The sequence below is a fragment of the Rhinolophus ferrumequinum genome, chromosome 9 (genome assembly GCF_004115265.2).
Source record: "Rhinolophus ferrumequinum isolate MPI-CBG mRhiFer1 chromosome 9, mRhiFer1_v1.p, whole genome shotgun sequence".
NCBI lineage: Eukaryota > Metazoa > Chordata > Mammalia > Chiroptera > Rhinolophidae > Rhinolophus > Rhinolophus ferrumequinum.
Genome location: NC_046292.1, coordinates 73,720,453 through 73,738,258, shown reverse-complemented (window position 1 = coordinate 73,738,258; position 17,806 = coordinate 73,720,453). Strand labels below are relative to the sequence as shown.

At 36.8% G+C, this 17,806-nt stretch overlaps 1 protein-coding gene and 1 long non-coding RNA gene across 5 annotated transcripts in view; one reads left to right on the top strand and one right to left on the bottom strand.

Annotated features, from left to right (window-relative positions):
• Positions 1 to 17,806, top strand: part of LOC117027768 (uncharacterized) — a 383,724-nt gene that overhangs the window by 233,262 nt on the left and 132,656 nt on the right. The window lies entirely within an intron of this gene.
• Positions 6,346 to 6,735, bottom strand: LOC117027767 (40S ribosomal protein S24-like). Its single transcript, XM_033115875.1, has one exon. It carries the CDS (start codon positions 6,700 to 6,702, stop codon positions 6,346 to 6,348), a length of 357 nt encoding a protein of 118 aa, XP_032971766.1. The 5' UTR covers positions 6,703 to 6,735.

The window sequence follows — 17,806 nt, the reverse complement described above, 5'->3', positions numbered from 1 at the left end:
TAGTGTGATGCGGAATGGAAGCTTGGTGCCAGAGCTGATATACCACGTTGCACAAAGTTGGTCTAATCAGCTTTTTAACAAACCATTTACATCAAGGGAATAAGAGCCACTTAGAACAGCATAGCCCAGCCTCATTTACATAATATTTTTACACTGTCTTAATCTTTCCAGTATGCTGATGAGGTAGATGGTCTTATTATCCCCATTTTGCATTTCTTCATATGTATGGTACTGTGGTGATTGATGCTATGTATGAAGAGTTAGAAGAATTGGGGAAAACTAAAGTAAGGAACGGTTTCTGGTTATGTGAACTGTGTTTTATAGTTCAGCATTTGAGTGTGTTATTAAAGTTCTCGTAGAAGAGATTTTTCTCTTCTAGTTATTAAAAATAGGCTTGCTATGTTCGTGGGTATAAATTTTTCTCACCAGGGCTTACAGCACTGCATATTTCTCAGTGGACATATTTTAAAATTGTATGTTTGTTAGTTGGAAGGCATTTTCAAAGCTACTATGATACACTGATCTGGAAAATCAGGAACCTGAGGGTGAGATTGTGCTTTGCTACTAATTAGCTCTGACTTTGACCTGTCTGGTCCCCACTTGCCTCATCTTTACTGTAAGGGGGTGGGATGATCAATAAGGACATACGAGAATTTCTTTCATTTGTTTTGAAAAAGTTAATGACACCTTGTTCTTGAAATTTTTATTACTCAGTAATATAATACTTACACATGTCAATTTTTTTCCTTGTAAATATATGAGGAACTGTCATTTACACACATTGAAAGACAGATGAGAAGCCATTAGAAAACAACTTTAAAGTCTATTTCTTCTATGGCTAAGGAATGAGGTGCTGTGTTGATACTATATTAGGTTGGTGCAAACGTACTTGCGGCTTTTGCAATTATTTTTAACCTTTTAAACCGCAATTACGTTTGCACCAACCTAATATTTAGTCTTAGGTTCTAGATTATGTTTTTATCAGATTACCAAATCTCAGAAATGTGACATTGCCAACCATCCTTCCTTGCTTGCTTGATTCATTTCTTCCTTTTAAAATAATTCAGTAAAAAAGCCATTAGGCAGTTCTGAGCAAGGAAGCCCAGTGAGGCTAATGAGCAAATATGTTGAAGGTAATGGGAGCCAGACTTATTGTCAGAGAGAAAAGTTACCGATACAGAAAAGAGGAAAGCTAGAATGAACCTTGTGCTATGAATTGGAATTTGAGGTGTTGGTGTGAACTCGTGGATTTCAGTATGCAGAAATGATATATATGTACTATATAATATAAATTTCAATATGTGAACAACTATAAATGCTAAAGTATATGCATCTGTGTGAATATGTACGTATATAGACATATACACACACAAAACAGACCCATTTCCTGACTGCTCATTGAAAGGACCAGGATGCAAGGACAGCCCAGTGCATCTGAGCATATTTATTGTCCAGATCTCAGTTTCTAAATACCAGTCTTTGCTAAAAGGAACTACACGTCGTTGAAAAAAAGTCTGGTTCTAGGGTTCAGGCAGGGAGGGTGCAAAATGAATTTTGAGTATCTTGTTGTGCCAGAAAATATAGAGGTTTTCAAAGAATGATGGGAAGGTGTCAAAAGAACACAGCAGCCAACTTGAAGGAATTCCCACTCGCTAACCTGGGACTATTTGAGCATCAAAATAATAATGATATTTTAGATTATATCCCACTAAACAAACCAGGCATTTGTGGGGCCATACTGATATAAATAAATGCATGAATAAATGGGGAAAAGAGAAAGTTCTTCCTTTAAATAGGATGCAGTCTGATAAATAGAAAGAATGTTGAGATTGGAAAGATGATGATTTGGCAAACATCATAATAACAATTCAGGTAAGAAACATCAGTGGATGCTAAAACTAGTGGGTGAAAGTTGGATGAGGATTAGGCTATTTGCATAAACTCAAAGTATCTGTCCATACATCCTTATTAATTATAAAAGGCAACACAGTAACTCTATTGGGGAAAATTGGAAGATTCGACCATACCCTAGTTGATCAGAGTTACTATCACCATCACCGGTGATGTGACAAAATGGCATCATATGTCAGTTGATGGGATGCAATGAAAAGAACACTGTCATTTCCCAAAAATGTCATCTTTGAAGAGTCTCATGAGAAAATCTGACTAATAACCAGTTTGGGGGCATTCTACAAAATAATTAACCAGTGATCATCAATAATAAAAAGGTAATGAAGGTCAGGGGAAAACTGGGTATTGCTCCAGATTGAATGTGCCTGAAGAGAAAGGACAAACAAGTACAAAGAGTGATCCGGGACCAGACTCTTTGGCTAAAAAGAACATTATTTGGGTGGTTGGCTCAACTTGAATGGGATCACTGGTAAAGAGAATATGGACGTTCTTTGAATAGTTTGTACAACTTGTCTGAAAGTTTGAAATTCTTTTGAAATAAAAAGTCTAATATTATTAGTACAGAAATGCTTAACTTTTAGTTTTCCCTGTATTGCACAAAGTTAAAAAGGAATAGTTTCTGAATTCTGGTTTCTTAATATTGAAAAAATTATGAAAACATATTTGAAAAAGAAAAGTAAGAAACAGTGAATGAGAAAAACTTGGTTTCCCTTAAAATTATGAAAAGTTTCATAAAAGGCATCTTCACAGTTTTTGAAGTCTGTGGTACCTAGGTGTTGAAATGATATCCTGAAATATGAGGAAACTACAAATAAACTAAGAAGCTGCTTACTATAGAACTTAATTAATAAACTGAAGAGGAACGGCTTGGAAAAGATGCAAACATTGCTGTGTGAAGCAGCAGGAAGTGAAAGGAGAGCCTCTCACACTTTAGTCCTACGATCCAGGAAGTTGGACAGAAGAGAAAATCTCTTCTGAGACTCCCTATTCATTTGGTGTCTAAGTCGATTGTTTTATAATGTTAAACATGGAAGTGTTTTTGTATGCTTTTAAAAAGCAAGTGTGGGAAATTTCCAGTAACTGGCTTATTTTCCAGTCACTTCTTTTCTCTATAGAGGTTGTTGTTAACTTCCTCTGTTCACTTCAAACTTCCTACCCTGCCAATTTGCTGCTTATTTATCTCCTCATCAGAGGAGACGCTTTAGGCATAAACTCCCTCAACTTCTGCCTCCCTGTTCACACAAGTAAGCAGAACCACCCTCTGTGCCTTCGCCCTAATGGAAAGTGGACCACTCCCTCAATCCCACTCAGTTCCCCTTTTCCATACTCTGGAACCCAAATCAGTTTCCCTCTTGTCTTTATCATCTACCATTGTCACTTTTTCCTTCTTTTTTTCTTTCTTTTCATCTGCTCACTCTTATTTCTTTTTTCTCTCTTTTTTATTGAGATAGAATGCATATGCCTTAAATTCTCCATTTTAAAGTGAGAATTCAGTAGTAATATATTCACAAAGTTGCCAGACTGTTGCTATGATCTAATTCCAGAATATTTTCATTACCAAAACAAGACACGACATACCCATTTATAGTCACTCTCCATTCCCCTCTTCTCCCTAGCCCTTGGAAACCATTAATCTACTTTCTGTCTCTACAATTTGCTTATTCTGGATATTTCATATAAATGAAATCATACAATTTGTGGACTTTTGTGTCTTAGCATATTTTTTTCAAAGTTCATCCATGTTCATACGTTCTTTTAGTATGTATCTTTTTTATGACTGAATAATATTCTATTTTAGAATACACCACTTTTATTTATTCATTCATCAATTGACAGGCTTTTGGATTGTTTCCACTTTTTGGCTATTTCTGAATAATACTGCTATGAACATTTCTGTACAAGGTTTTCTATGGGTGCGTGTTTCAGTTCTCTTGGGTATATGTCTAGGAGTAAAATAACTGGGTCATAGGGTAATTCTATGTTTAACCTTTTGAGGAACTGCCTAACTGTTTTCCAACGTGGCTGTACCGTTTTACAGTTCCTCTAGTGATGTATGGGGGTCCCAGTTTTTCACATCCTCCCCAACACTTGTAATTGTCCGTCTCATATTAAAGCCACCTAAGCAGATACAAAGTGGATATTTAAAAAAAGACCTCTTAGTCTTTTTTGGACATCACTTCCTCTGGGGAACTCTCCTGAACATTTCCAACTGCTTCCCTCTAGAGATAGTGTTGAAAATCCCTCATACATGTATTTCCAAAGCACTCTGCTTATCTTGATATCCTCATTACACTGAATTATAATTGTTAACTTGGTCTCCATTACATGTTAGGGAGAGCACTAAAATATTATTTCCTATCGTGTAACCCAGGTTTAACACAGCGTCTGACACAGTTCTTTATTCTCATCATATTTTTGGGAGGGGTGGGTGGGGAGGAGGGAATGCAAATGAGAGTCTTGTGGTCTAGACTTCATAGCATTATTACCTGAGCCGCTGAACATAAAAATGACAATATTAATTGGTATTACTGTATTTGTTAGCTGATACTTAGTGGTCTGGGAGAGAAGACAGAATTTTTTAGCTTGGTTTTCTAGAAAGGTATTTTTTCTTACTATTGTGCTAATACAATAAAGTTCCTTAATTTACCAAGAAGTTGGAGGGAAAGAACTGAGGCTATAATACAGTATCACTGTACGAGGAAAACATCTAGGTGACTTTAAAAATTTAAATCGACTAGCCATTTTTACTTTCATCATTTTGAAAAGCATAAATGATTGAGAACTGATTGTCCTTAAAAAAAAAAAAATGCTACCAGTTACATATGCTAGACCGAAACAATTGGAAATGTAGATAGATGGATGTGAAGGGGAGTCATGAAATTTGTAGACTTTCAAAACTAATGCTCAATTCTGAAGATGTTTAGTTAAAAGCATCAGAAATCTGAGATTCATTAGCATCAGAGTTGAACAGATAGGGATCAGTGCTGGGGTTAAAAGCGGGAAGTAGAATTAAACATAATTAAAGACTTTAACAAAGTTTGAATTAAAAAGTACAGCTTGAAGTTTGACTCATACTAAATTACAATGCCCTGTGCATAAGTACAAATTAAAAGACATTAAATTAGTTCTTTTGAGAATTTCTAAAAATCTTTTTCTTTAAAATTAATTTTTAAGTAATTTTGTTTGCAGTTATTATTTATGAGCCCATAAAGATTTGTGTTAGTGTTTTAGATTATTCTTAGTTGAAATGATGTTATCCTTGGCCTAGATAGCCATTCTTTTATTTGATAGTGTTTTCAGTGTATTCTTGGAAACTCTATCCAGCTTCTTTGCTATGATTTTTGAATGCTTCTGGAATGAAGAGGAAATGGAGGAGGGAAAGAGAGAGAGAAACAAATGTAAGTTGGACGTAGATCAGTGAGATAGTATCAAATGAGGCCAAAATGAACTTGGCAGATGCTCTTCTCATGTTTCCCACTCGAGCACACACATATTGTTACTTGGAATACCACTTGCATTTCTTTCATACTTAAAAGACTTTTCCTCAGCTTCAGTAATAAACTTGAACTTCAAATAGGAGCCAGGAATGAAGATTGAGTGTTTTTTTTCTTTAATGTATGAATGTGCTTAGAATGGATATTTGACTATTAAGGTTTGGTTAGTAAATAATATAGTAGATGCATTTTAAGCATAGATATGACAGTGTGGAGAGGCAAAGATAGTGAAAGGCGTAACATCTTTAGAGTCATGTAGATCTGAGTTTGAATCCGCATTTCACCACTGAATATTTGCATGATTTCTGCAAATTAATCTGTCTAGCTTTCCTTACATGTAAAATGGGCATATTAAGTTTTACTTGATAGTGTGCTAGTAAATTAATTTAATGATACATAGAAATCACTCAATAAATGGTAGCTGTTTTAAAATTATTGGCTGGGAAAAAAAGTGGCTCAATAATTCTTAGGAAAAAAGTCAAACATTCTTTTGAATGCCAGCTAGAAATGCTATTCTCATGATGTTCAATTTAGATATAAATGGTAAGTCTGTTTCCCTGCTTCCTGTATGTAAACATGGTAGACAAAGAGAAAAATGAAAAAAACCTTGAGTGTTGTAGCAGATAAACTTGTATAGACAAAAATAGTACAGTACCATGTAGTAACGTGTTTATTAAAATTGAATGGGAATAGAAAGGATTCAGTGTTTTATTTCTTGTGGCATTTATGTCTGCAGACAACTGAGCATTACCATTTAAAAACTACATAATTATAAATATATGTATATTTACCTCCTATTTATGCTTCAAGAGTTTAACCCATTTTATGTTTTTTTCTTTTTCTTTTTAAAGTTCTTTATTAGTCTCCTCATGAAAAATCTCAGTCACCACAGATAAAGTGACTGATGAATCTTTACTCCTTCTGTTGTCCAGTCTCCGCCTCACTTTTTGCCAGTACCAGCATTGGCCTTTGCAGTTCCCCTAACTTTTTTCATTTTGTTCTTGCATTCCTTTTGCTGTTTCCTTGAGGTCTTTTTCTTCTCATACGGGCCATGTCTTGTAAGTCTATGTTTGGGTTCATTTTTCTTTGCATAATCCAAGGAGTCATAACTCGTGCCAAAGCCAGATGTCTTGCCACCACCAAAATGGATTCTGAATCCAAATACAAAGATGACATTTGGTGTGGTCTTGTACATTTTGGCTAGTTTTTCCCAAATTTCTGTCGTGGGTACTGTTGCCTTCCCAGGGTGAGGGACGTCAATGACCATTCCTTTCCGTTGAAGTAGTCTACTGGTCATGAACTTCCTGGTTTGGATGCTTACTTTGTTGTTTATGATGGCGGCAGACCCTCAAGCAGCCAGGGAGGAAAAGAGACCATTCTAGTTTTTAAATGGAGGAAATTCTTTGTCTCACTTAATTGATTTTCACTTATGTATACTTTTCAAGAGTCATACTTTTCAAAATGTCTTTTCATTAAGTGTATCTTAATGAAATGACATTTTGAAGTAAGAACGTCTTGGTTTAAATCTTGTTTGTCTCTGTCACATATTTATTCCTGTGTAACCCTGAGGATTTTTTTTTTTTTTTTTTTTTTTTTTTTTTTGCATCTATGATGGTCTGTTTCTTCATCTATGAAAGGCGTTATCATTTACCCTGCAGAATTGTTGTAAGAATTGTCAGTGGGTGTTGTAAGGGCCTTTTCAATAAATGGTAACTTTCACTATGACTGTTCCCCTGCTATATTTTCATCAAAATTGAAAGTAGCTGAGCATTATCTTTGTACATTTGTACTTTGTGAATACCTTTGAGTTAAAGACCAGTAAGTAAACAACTTACTGGACCAATGCTAAAACAACTTGATGGTTCCTTTGTGTCCATCTCTTTTTAAGGTGCCTGCCAGAGCCTATTGCCTTCCCTCCCCCTTCCTCACACTTTACCTGCTCAGCCAGCTCATCTCTCTCTACCTTTATACTACCTTCTTCTCCAAGTGCCTTTTGTTATATGGGTTCTATGGAAACCAGTAATTTTCAGATTTTTGTTTGTTTTATTTTAAATAACACCTAACTTAATTCTGTCTTATAAGTAGTTGTTCATAGACCTAGTTAGATACCTACGTCAAACCCTAGCTCCTACAGCCAACTCCTGGTTAGCCATACGCAAAAGTTGTCTTCCAGAGAACATTGTTTCCGGTGGTGTGGTGTGTCCCGGAGAATGCTGCTGCCATGATGTCTTTGGAGAGAGGGGACGGTGTTCTGTTTCTAACCCTGTCCATATATTTTTATCTCTCTACTTGGGTGTAGCTGCAAACTTCTGTGCCTCACTCTTTATTGTACTTTTAAATTTCATTTAGCCCAGAAGTGTCTAACGCTATTTAAATACTTTAAAATGACTATTTTTCTATGTTGTCCCAGTAAATGTGTTTTGGGGTATAAGGAGGACCTAAAGCTGCCCTCAAAAGACAGTTTTCAGTTGATTTGGAATAGAAATTGTTCTTTACTTTTAATATTTATTGAGGCGCAGATTAGGAAGAGCCCATGGACTTTTCTAGTCTTCTTCTCTCGCATCTGCTCCTACGCGAACTTAGCTTCCTATTCTCTTGAAGGCTGTGTAACGGACTCCTGTTTCCAAGTTGTTGTTTTTTTTTTTTTTAGTATTTTGGTACTTAGAACTTCTACCCTTTTCTTATTTTCCAACTTTCCATTTTCAAGAGAGGGACCATATTTTCTTATATCTACACCTTATTCAAATGTGTTTAAGGCATATTTAAAAATGTTCCTTTATGTTTTAAAATATCCCTTTATGTTTTAGCAAGTGGCATATCGTTTCCTGCTTTAGTTTTGGCCTTAGTCTGACAAGCCAGGGCTGAAGTAGGGGTGAAAAGTTCACTCTCCGGAAGTGTGGAATCACGTGAAGAAGAGCAGCCTCTGACTCCTGGTGATTCCCTGTGGATATGTTTCTGGGAGAAGGCAGCACAGAGGGCCTTTTTCTCAGATCTGCTTTATGTGCTTGAATATTTAATGAGTGCGTGGCACTATCATTATTCCAGAAACTCACTATAATGCCCTTATTATAGTCTAGATCAGTGTTTTAAAATTAGAAGTTGTAACCTATTGGTAGGTTACACAATCAACTTTATAAATAGAGATCAGCATTAACAATGGGAATAGAAAATAAACAGAGTGCATTGCATATAATAAGAATATGTTTTACTTTGTAAAACTTTTGTTTGATGATACATATATACATACACATGCAAACATACGTTTCCATAGCGCCCTGCTTATGTATGTGCATGCCTGCATGCTGGCATTCGGACACGACCCTTTATCCCCAATTCTCTTCATTCAAGAACCCAATTTTCAAAGTATATACGCCTCTCAGTGAATGTATTCTTATAAAATATGCATAGTTTCATATTTTGGATTTATTGTACCTGCGTTTTAATTTATGTATGTGTTTGTGATATATCCTATTTTGTTTCTTATTTTCTCCGCTCAGCATTGTATTTTAAGGCCTACGAATATTGCTGTTTACATCTAATCCACTGCACCCGACTGCTCATAGTGTGCCTACAACACAACTCACTTAGATATTCTTCTCCAGGGATGGACATCCATGCTATCTCCATCTTACCTCACCATGAGCAAGGCTGCTGTGAACAGCCTCAGACATGCCCCCTACTAGAAAATACTAAGGGGCATTTATTTAGCATAGAGGCTAACAGCATTTCCGGGCTATAGGGCATCTGTATATAGCTCAGACAGTGTAAACGCGATAATTTCACAAGGTACTCTCAGATTACCCCTGAAAGATTCACCAGTCCACACTCTCTGCAGTAGTACAAGTGTTAATACACTCATATTCCCACCAATATGTAGCATTATTAAATTTTCTGTTTTTCCTTATTTCTGTCTAGTGGGTGTAAAATGTTATCTTTTTGTTTTAATTTGCTTTTATCTGACTACTGATGAATTTGATCAGTTCTTTACATGCTTGCTGTCTTGTGGATTTTTCTCTTCTGTGAATTCCCCTTCAAATTCACTGCATATTTGTCCACTGGAAGTTTTTGAATTTTTGCTCTTGATTTACAAAAGTTCTTTGTGTATTCAAGTTGGTCCCGGCTGGTTTTCGACATAAGTATTCTTTTAGCCTGTCATTTTTCTATTAACTTTGTCCATTATGTTCTTTTTGTGAACAGAAATCTTAATTTTGATATAATTCAGTTTATCAGTTATTTTCCTTTCGGAGCTTTGTGAAATAAATAGTGTGCCTCTGTTATAAAATTTATATTTTCTATTATATTAACTTCATAGTTTTATCTTTCACATTTAGGTCTTTAACCCATCTAGCGACCGTATGTGTATATGGTGATAGGTAGCAATCCATTGTTATATTTTCATATGGTGATTTTGTTTCCTCGACAAGTTGGTACCTTTGTGGTGCTCCATTGGTCTCTTCATTCTTTAACCTTAAACAGCTAGTGCTTGGTGATATATTTCAATAGCTAACAAAGTAAGTTCTTATTGCTTTTTATTTTCGAAGTGGACTTAGGTATGTGTGTACTTTATCTTTCCATATGAATTTTGAAAAATCTATTAAGTTCCTCAAAATACAACTGAAATTTTAATTTGGATTGTATTGAACTGATAAATTAAAACAGAGACACTAACGTCTTTTAAATAAGTTGTTACATGCAGAAGCTTTCAATGTCTCTCCATTTATTCTGTCATCTTCTATGAATCTTATTACCGTTCAAATTATTCTCCATAGAGATATCGATATTCTTGTTCACACTCGGAGTCAATAGAATATGAAGATAAATAATACAAATAATCTATATAATGATTTTAAAATAGTTATAGAAATTGAGGGGTGAGCAGTTATTACATTACTAATATCCTTTGATTATAGATTATTTGTGCAAGAAGAAATAGTAAAGATAATCTCAGACACCCCAACATACTATAAATAAGAAAACTACCCTCCAGTGAGTAAATGACTCACTCAAGATTACAGAGTGAGACAGTGAGAAAACCTTAAATTGAAATCAGGTTTGCTAATTTCTAGTGCCCATAATAGCCATTTATCTCTATATCTTGGCATAGTGGTATCTCCCCTCCCCCGATAGAATTAATGTTACAGTTTGCTTATGCTTTCAGAAAAGTCAGCTTCTTTTGTCACTGTTGCTCACAGAAAGAATGGTTGACCTGCCAAAGTCATAGGAAAGAAAGGAAAAAAAGCCTTTTGATCAGCATATTGTTTTCTTATTAATAACAGTGTGAGTTAGCATTCGGGTCCCTGCATTCTAGCTGTGGTTGATAGAGCCTTTAAAAAACATATAGAGTGGTACTTGCACAAAATAATTGTCACACATTAGCATGTTAATGAAGTGTTAGAGTGTTAGGCATGGCTGGCACGCTGACGAAGGAGAGAAAGGATCTGTCTTCACTGCTGTGTCAGCCAGACTACACAGTCAAACGGAGGCAGGGCTCAGGCTGACTGGCAGGGCATTATTCATTCTTGACACGCACTTTCTTTCCTCTCCTTTCCTGCATGTTGAAACTTGGTTTTTGCTGTCTTTAACCCATCTAATTTCCCCCCAATAATTTGGTTTGGGGACATAAATGAGTGCTCTTTCTTTTTTCAGACAGACAGCAGAACTCATAAGGGAGTAATTACAGGACTAATTCTTCTGTTTTAATGACATGAATTGAATAACATTAAAAAGTCAAAGCCCACACGATTTCATAGCTTTTTAACTTGGCGCATTTGAATCTAAATAATATGCCGTTTTGCTGTGAGTTTGTCTCTGTAGTAGCGTCATTAACTTAAAAAAACTAAAGAGTGTTTGTGTATGTGTGTGTGTGTTTCTGGAGCTAATCATGTTGGTGGGTGGCAGCTAGAATTCTTCCATGTTTCCTGAAGGTTGGTGAGATGTCATCTGCTCTTGTAGCCAATATAGATGCTACTCGCCCACATAGGAAACCCCAGAAAGCTGCTGAACTGCCATATGGTCCAGTGATTCCAAAGCTACATCTTAGGGATCAGCCTTTCTTCTGGATTTTTTTCTTATTCCTACCCACCTGTCAGGACTTCTTGACCCAGCTGTTCCCTGCCTACCGACACCCCATCAACTCAACACATCTGAAATCCAGTTCGCTGTCTGTCTAAAACCCAGGCTTTCTTTGGAGTCTTCTGTTTCTCCCAGTGTTAACAGCACCCTTCCGGGCTGGTAGGCTCATCTCTCCCTATCTCGATCCGCTAAGGCCTGATCACTGCTGCTGTGTAGTGTCACTCATATGTGTGCCTTTCCTCTGCTTCTGCCACTTTCGCCTTAGTGCTGGTCTCCTCGCTCATACCTGCAGGCTTGAGCTATTGCTCACTGTCTTTTTACCAAACTACCTTGCAAGCTCCTGGTCCAAAACTTCCCTCTACTCTGGTGTTGGACATGACCATTTATTATCTAGTCTCCTCGGGCAGCTTACTTAACAACTTTTCTGAACCTATTTTATCATAATAGTAGCAAGTTGAAGAATTGTTTTGAAGATTAAGGAGATAATGAATGCCAAGTGCCAAACATAGTACCTGGCACATAATAGGTGCTCCCCTTGTCCCACCATCTGCCTTGATCTCCTTCAACACTGATTTCTTTCTTTTCCACACATACAGGTTCCTTCTTCCTATTCATATCCAGAGCTCCCTTTTTTCCAGCTCAGATTTCACATTCCCTGATAACCCCGTTCCAAAGCAGCCTCGCCCAGCCCTGCTCCATCACTGTCCTGCACAATTGCTTTTTATATTTTGGTCTTTTAAAATCTCTTTATCTCTTTGACATTATCTTGTGTTTATTTGTCTTACTTTTGCTCTCTGACCATCTTCCCACTTCTGCACTTGAATGTGAGCTCTACAAAAGCAAAGGCTGTGTCTGTTGTCTTTGCTGCCGCAGCCCAGAATGAATGAGGGAGCCCTAGATGTCTTCTTAAGGCTCATGGGTTGGAATTAAGCTCACACACACACACACAGACACCAAGTCCTTAAGCCATTCGGAAAACACAGCAGCTGCAGCAGGAAGAGGATGGAGAAGAGGCGTCTAAAGATGAAGAGTTCCGCAGGGGAGGAGAACCTGCCGTGATGGGCCTTTGTGTTTTATACCTAGAAGAAACATCCGAGGGGTAGTGATGGTAAGGACAGACCTGAATAACACCATAAAATTAAGTTTTTCCTTTTGTTGGATCAAATAGACTTTCTCATGGCATTTCCTTCCGGTCACCTCATTCCTGGCCTGGGATTTCCTTCCTCCTTGCTTCTGATCCCTGCCGGACCTCAACCTGCCTTATCCATGACCAGGACCTTCATCCTTATTTATAATCTTACTTACTTACTTATTTATAATCCTACTTCAGGCCACGTAACCTTGCTCTTAGTGACCGCAGATCAAACTTTGCTGAAGGCTTGGCCTCCTCCTGGCTGATGCCAGCCTCACTCCCCATCTGTGTAACCCTGAAAAGGCCTACACCATCACTCTGTCATTGTTTTGCCCATTCTGCGGACAAATAATAAGCATGTGATTTGCATACTGTGTGAGGCTGTCCTGTTGCAACTCGAGTGTATTAAATCAGAGTGGACAACAGCACAGTGACTCAACCCATGATGTGGGCGAGAACTGTGTTGTCCTTGTCTCCGTGACCTCTCCTCACCCCGCCACCTTCCCATGTCCTTGCCTCTGACCAGTCCATCACTCTGTATATATTTCTCCACTGCTGACGCAAGTTCAGTGCTTCCCCAGCTACCGCAGGAGAAGCTTGAACGTCTTAGCCTGATGCTCAAGGCTTGCCCAGTCTGGACTCCACTTAGTTTCCAGTCATGGTTGCTAAGCAAATCGCTGCCCTACTTTTCCCAGGCCCATCACCATCACCAGATTTATTTGCATTGAAGTGTTTAGCTTTGTCACAGTTACGTCCCTCTCTGGAGCCACCCTCTTGCTCCTTGGTGCATTTCAAGTCTGAGCCAAATTCAAGTCCTGGTGCTCCAGGAAGTGTCTCCAGCTATCCCCGTGAAGCTTCCCCCTTGCACTTTTTCTTCTCAGCCCTTCACTTGGCGGTAGCTTCTGCCTCTTAAACAGTGCCACTCATCTCACTGTAAATATGTTGGGCCTCCCCACTTGGCTTGAAAGCCCCTTAAAGGATGGGATTTGATTTTCTTCCCTTAAAAAAACACGTAAATATTATTACTGTTCTCAGTTATCACTGGAGATGAAATGATATTTGCCATTTTTCTGGGCACTGTCTTTCACATACTGTGCTAGATGTTTTACATGGATTATTTCATTTAATTTTCCAGTTACTCTGTGACATGAAACACATATTTTACAAGGGAAAACAAATTTATTCAGCTGATATTTGAGGGAGTCTCGGTTCAAAGGTCTGTGTGATTTTAAAGCTTGTGCTCTTCCCATTCTCCAGTGATGGTTGCTCAAAGTGGTATATATTTGAAATTCGGGAATAAAGATCAGAAAATAACTGACTCTGGGTGGTGAACACACGATGCCATATATATTAGGTTGGTGCAAAACTAATTGCGGTTTAAAAGGTTAAAAAAAAAAATTTCTGCAAAAACCGCAATTATTTTTGCACCAACCTGATAGATGATGTATTATAGAATTGTACACATGAAACCTATATAATTTTATTAACCAATGTGACCCCAATACATTTAATAAAAATTTTTAAAAAAGAAAAGGAGAATGAACTTTCTAATGTGATCTGAATATTTTGGAACCTGTTATCAAAGAGAACGGGTAGTAACGATGGGGAAAGACTCATAGTCTGTTAGTGTGACTAACAAGACACACATAACATTTTTCTTTATGTAAAGCCATTTTTCGTTCTTGTTCCTTCTCCATCAGAAGATGAATGGGCAGCCAGTTCAGTTGAATCAGGGGATGGAGAACACTGACAAGTAGATAAAATAGTATCATTGATAATACCACAATTGTATTTTAGCCAGTATTTTTCAAGATTCCTTTAAACTTTTTTTCACTAGAGATGTTTACAACTAAGAAAACTATTGGGTTTTGACCTTTCTTTTCTTCTGTACTGTTTTGGGAGCCAGGTTGTTTAGTGGAAGGAACGCTGGCTTTACTGCGAGTCAATGTATTTTTAGGTTTATATTGAATACAGGAGGAGGGGTACCTGAGTGTAATTTCTAAATAATTTGTTTGGAAACTAGAGCAATACAATCCCAGCTTTTGAATTTGTCTTTCCTTCTATTTTCTTTTTTTGTGCTTTTTACAAAGGTACGCATTCTTCCGTGTGTTCATCCAAATAATTAACCGAGGACATTTACTTACGTCCTAACCTCTGAGCTCTAAGTAAATATTGCTGTCAACTTTTGATGCAATGTTGTATGACAGGAAGAGTACAGGAATAGAATTTCTCAGATATTTGGGACAAGCAGTTAACTCTCCTAGGGCCTAGGTTACAAAAAACAAAATTAGAGGATGAGAAATGATGGTCTCTGAGGTCTCCTCAGGTTAACATTTTTCAGAATCTATGACTTCGTGTCCACTTCTTGCCTCATTAATCTCTCCTCCAAAAGGAAACCTAATGTCTGGCAACATCTGAGGAAACAGAAAGAGTATATTTTTAAGAATTGGAAAGACTGTTGGAATGAAGCAATTCTTTTCTTCTCTCTGTTAAAGACAGCAGTGTCTTGATCATCAGGAAATGAACAGAATACAAGAAAGGGACTCCTCATCCTATGTGATAAGGAAGCTAAAAAAACCCCAAACTTGGATGATAGGATTCTACCTGTCCAGACATAGCCGAGAGGGAGTTGGAACTGGGGTGGTAACTGTCCCACAGGTTTTATCATTTGAAAGAGCCAATCTTATAATATGACCAATAAAGTTTGCTTTCTGTGTTCAGGGCAATCCATCCAGGATTGACTTAATGGTAAGTCAGTATCATTATTCCTATTTTTTCAGATACGAAAACTGAGGTTTAACAGATGTGACCTCCCCATGGTCACACAGATAGACTGGTGGAGCCACGATCAGTTATGTCTCATTGTGTTTCGCTATTGATCCTGGGCTGTTTCCACTGGGCTCATTTCTATCAATACTGGATGTTCTACCGAACCATATCATTTACAGGCTCAAGATCCAGTTTTCTCTGTAGTTAGCTATGTCTAGGGTGTGTGCGGAAACTCACTACCGGATCTTTTTTGGTGTTATGACTTAATTAAATGTTGCATAATAATGAAGGCACACTTCTATCAGAAGTGTGAAAACACTGTTTACACCTGACAAAATCAACTCATTGTTGTGTCTATCAAGGTATAAGAATGTAAATTGTAAAGTGCTAGACAAAGGACATTTTTGTCATCTTCTTATTCTTAACATTATGGGTGAGCAATACCGATGGAGTGAAATGAATATTTTTCACTTATATTTTTCCTTCCTGAAATACTTATGGATCATCAACCTGATAATCATTTTTACGATAATTCATTGCCGTGCTTTTCTTTGCAGATCCTAGTATTGTACGAAAAAATACAATTCATAAAAAAATCAATATATTATTTTAAAATGTTTTAAATTACAGACACATATTTTAAAATACAGACTTTTTTTTTTTTTTTTTTTTTTTTTTTTTTTTTTTTTTTTAAGATCAATTTTTACCTTGGTTCCTAAGGTAGCTGCTTCAGAAATGTTGAGAGGCCATTATATATGTTTGGTGTGTTGAAAGTGAATTATACTTCCAGTTGCAAAATTATTTTCTATTCTAGATTTTTGAACCAGGGCTCAAGCGATGACTGGTTTTCTATTGATTGAGCCTTCTAGAGCTGTGTTGTCTGATAAGGTAGTCACTAGTCACACGAGGTTATTTAAATTTAAAGTAAAATCTAACATTAAATAAAACTAAAAAATTCAGTTCCTCAGTCACAATAGCCACATTTCAAGTAGTCAATAGTCACATATTTCTAGGGACTACTAGGTTGGAAAGTGTAGCTACAGAGCATTTATATAATCCCAGAAAATTCTATGGGACATTGATGATCTAGGGTCATTTTAATGATTTTTTTTAAAAGACCTTTATTGTTTTACATAATAATTTTTAAAATTAAGACTGTTTTTAGGGCAGTGTAAGTTTCACAGCAGAACTGATGGGAAGGTAGTGACGAGGGCAGTGTCCCCCCTGCCCCTCCTGTGCATACCCTCCCCTATTATTAATGTCCCCCACCAGAGTGCTGCAGTTGTTACAACCGATGAACCTACATTGACACATAATCACTCAAAGTCCATAGTTTACAGTATGGTTCATTCTTGGTGGTGTACGTTTTATGGGTTTGGACAAATGTATAATAATATGTATCCATCATTATGGTATCATACAGAGTACTATTGTCGCTGCCTTAAAAATTCCATATTCCACGTATTCATCCCTTTCCACCCTTCCAGTCTCTGGCAACCGTTAATTTTTTTTACTGTCGCCGTAGTTTTACTTTTTCCGGAATGTCATAGAATTGGAATCATATAGTATTTAGCCATTTTTCAGATTGTCTGCTTTCTCTTAGTAATATGCATTTACATTTCCTCGTGTCATTTCATTTTTTTTTTAAATCCCTGAATAGTAGTCCATTGTCTTGACATACCACTGTTTCTTTATCCATTTTCCTACTTGGTTGCTTCCAGGTTTTGACAATTACGAATAAGGCTGCTCTAAACATCCGTGTGCAGTTTTTTTGTGTGGACATAACTTTTCAACCCTTTTGGGAAAATACCAAGGAGCACAATTGCTGTATGGTAAGAGAAGGTTTAGTTTTATAAGAAACTGCCAAACTGTCTTTCAAAGTGGCTGTACTATTTTGCATTCCCACCTGGGATGGTTGAAAATTCCTGTTGCTCTACATCGTTGTCAATATTTGTTGTCAGTGTTCCTGGTTTGGGCCATTTTAATAGATGTGTAGTTATGTCATTATTTTCATTTTTATTTCTTTCGTGATATATGATATGGAGCATCTTTTCATGTTTATTTACCATCTGTTTATATTCTTTAGTAAAGTATCTGTTAAGATCTTTGGCCCACTTTTTAATCGGGTTGTTTTCTTATTATTGACTTTTGTATATTTTGGATAAGAATTCTTTGTATATTTTGGATAATAATCTTTTATTGGATATGTCTTTTGCAAATATTTTCTACCAGTCTGTGGTTTGTCTTCTCATTATCGTGACATTGTCTTTCACAGAGCAGAGCTTTTTACTTTTTTTGAAGTCCAGCTTATTATTTTTTTCATGGATTATGCCTTTGGTGTTGTATCTGAAAATATATTGCCATACCCAAGGTCACCTAGGTTTTTTCTTATGTTATCTTCTTGGAGTTTTATAATTTTACATTTAGG

Bases quoted from the DNA above. Each gene is read 5' to 3' on its own strand.
- LOC117027767 (XM_033115875.1), bottom strand. From the start codon at position 6,702: ATGACCAGTAGACTACTTCAACGGAAAGGAATGGTCATTGACGTCCCT.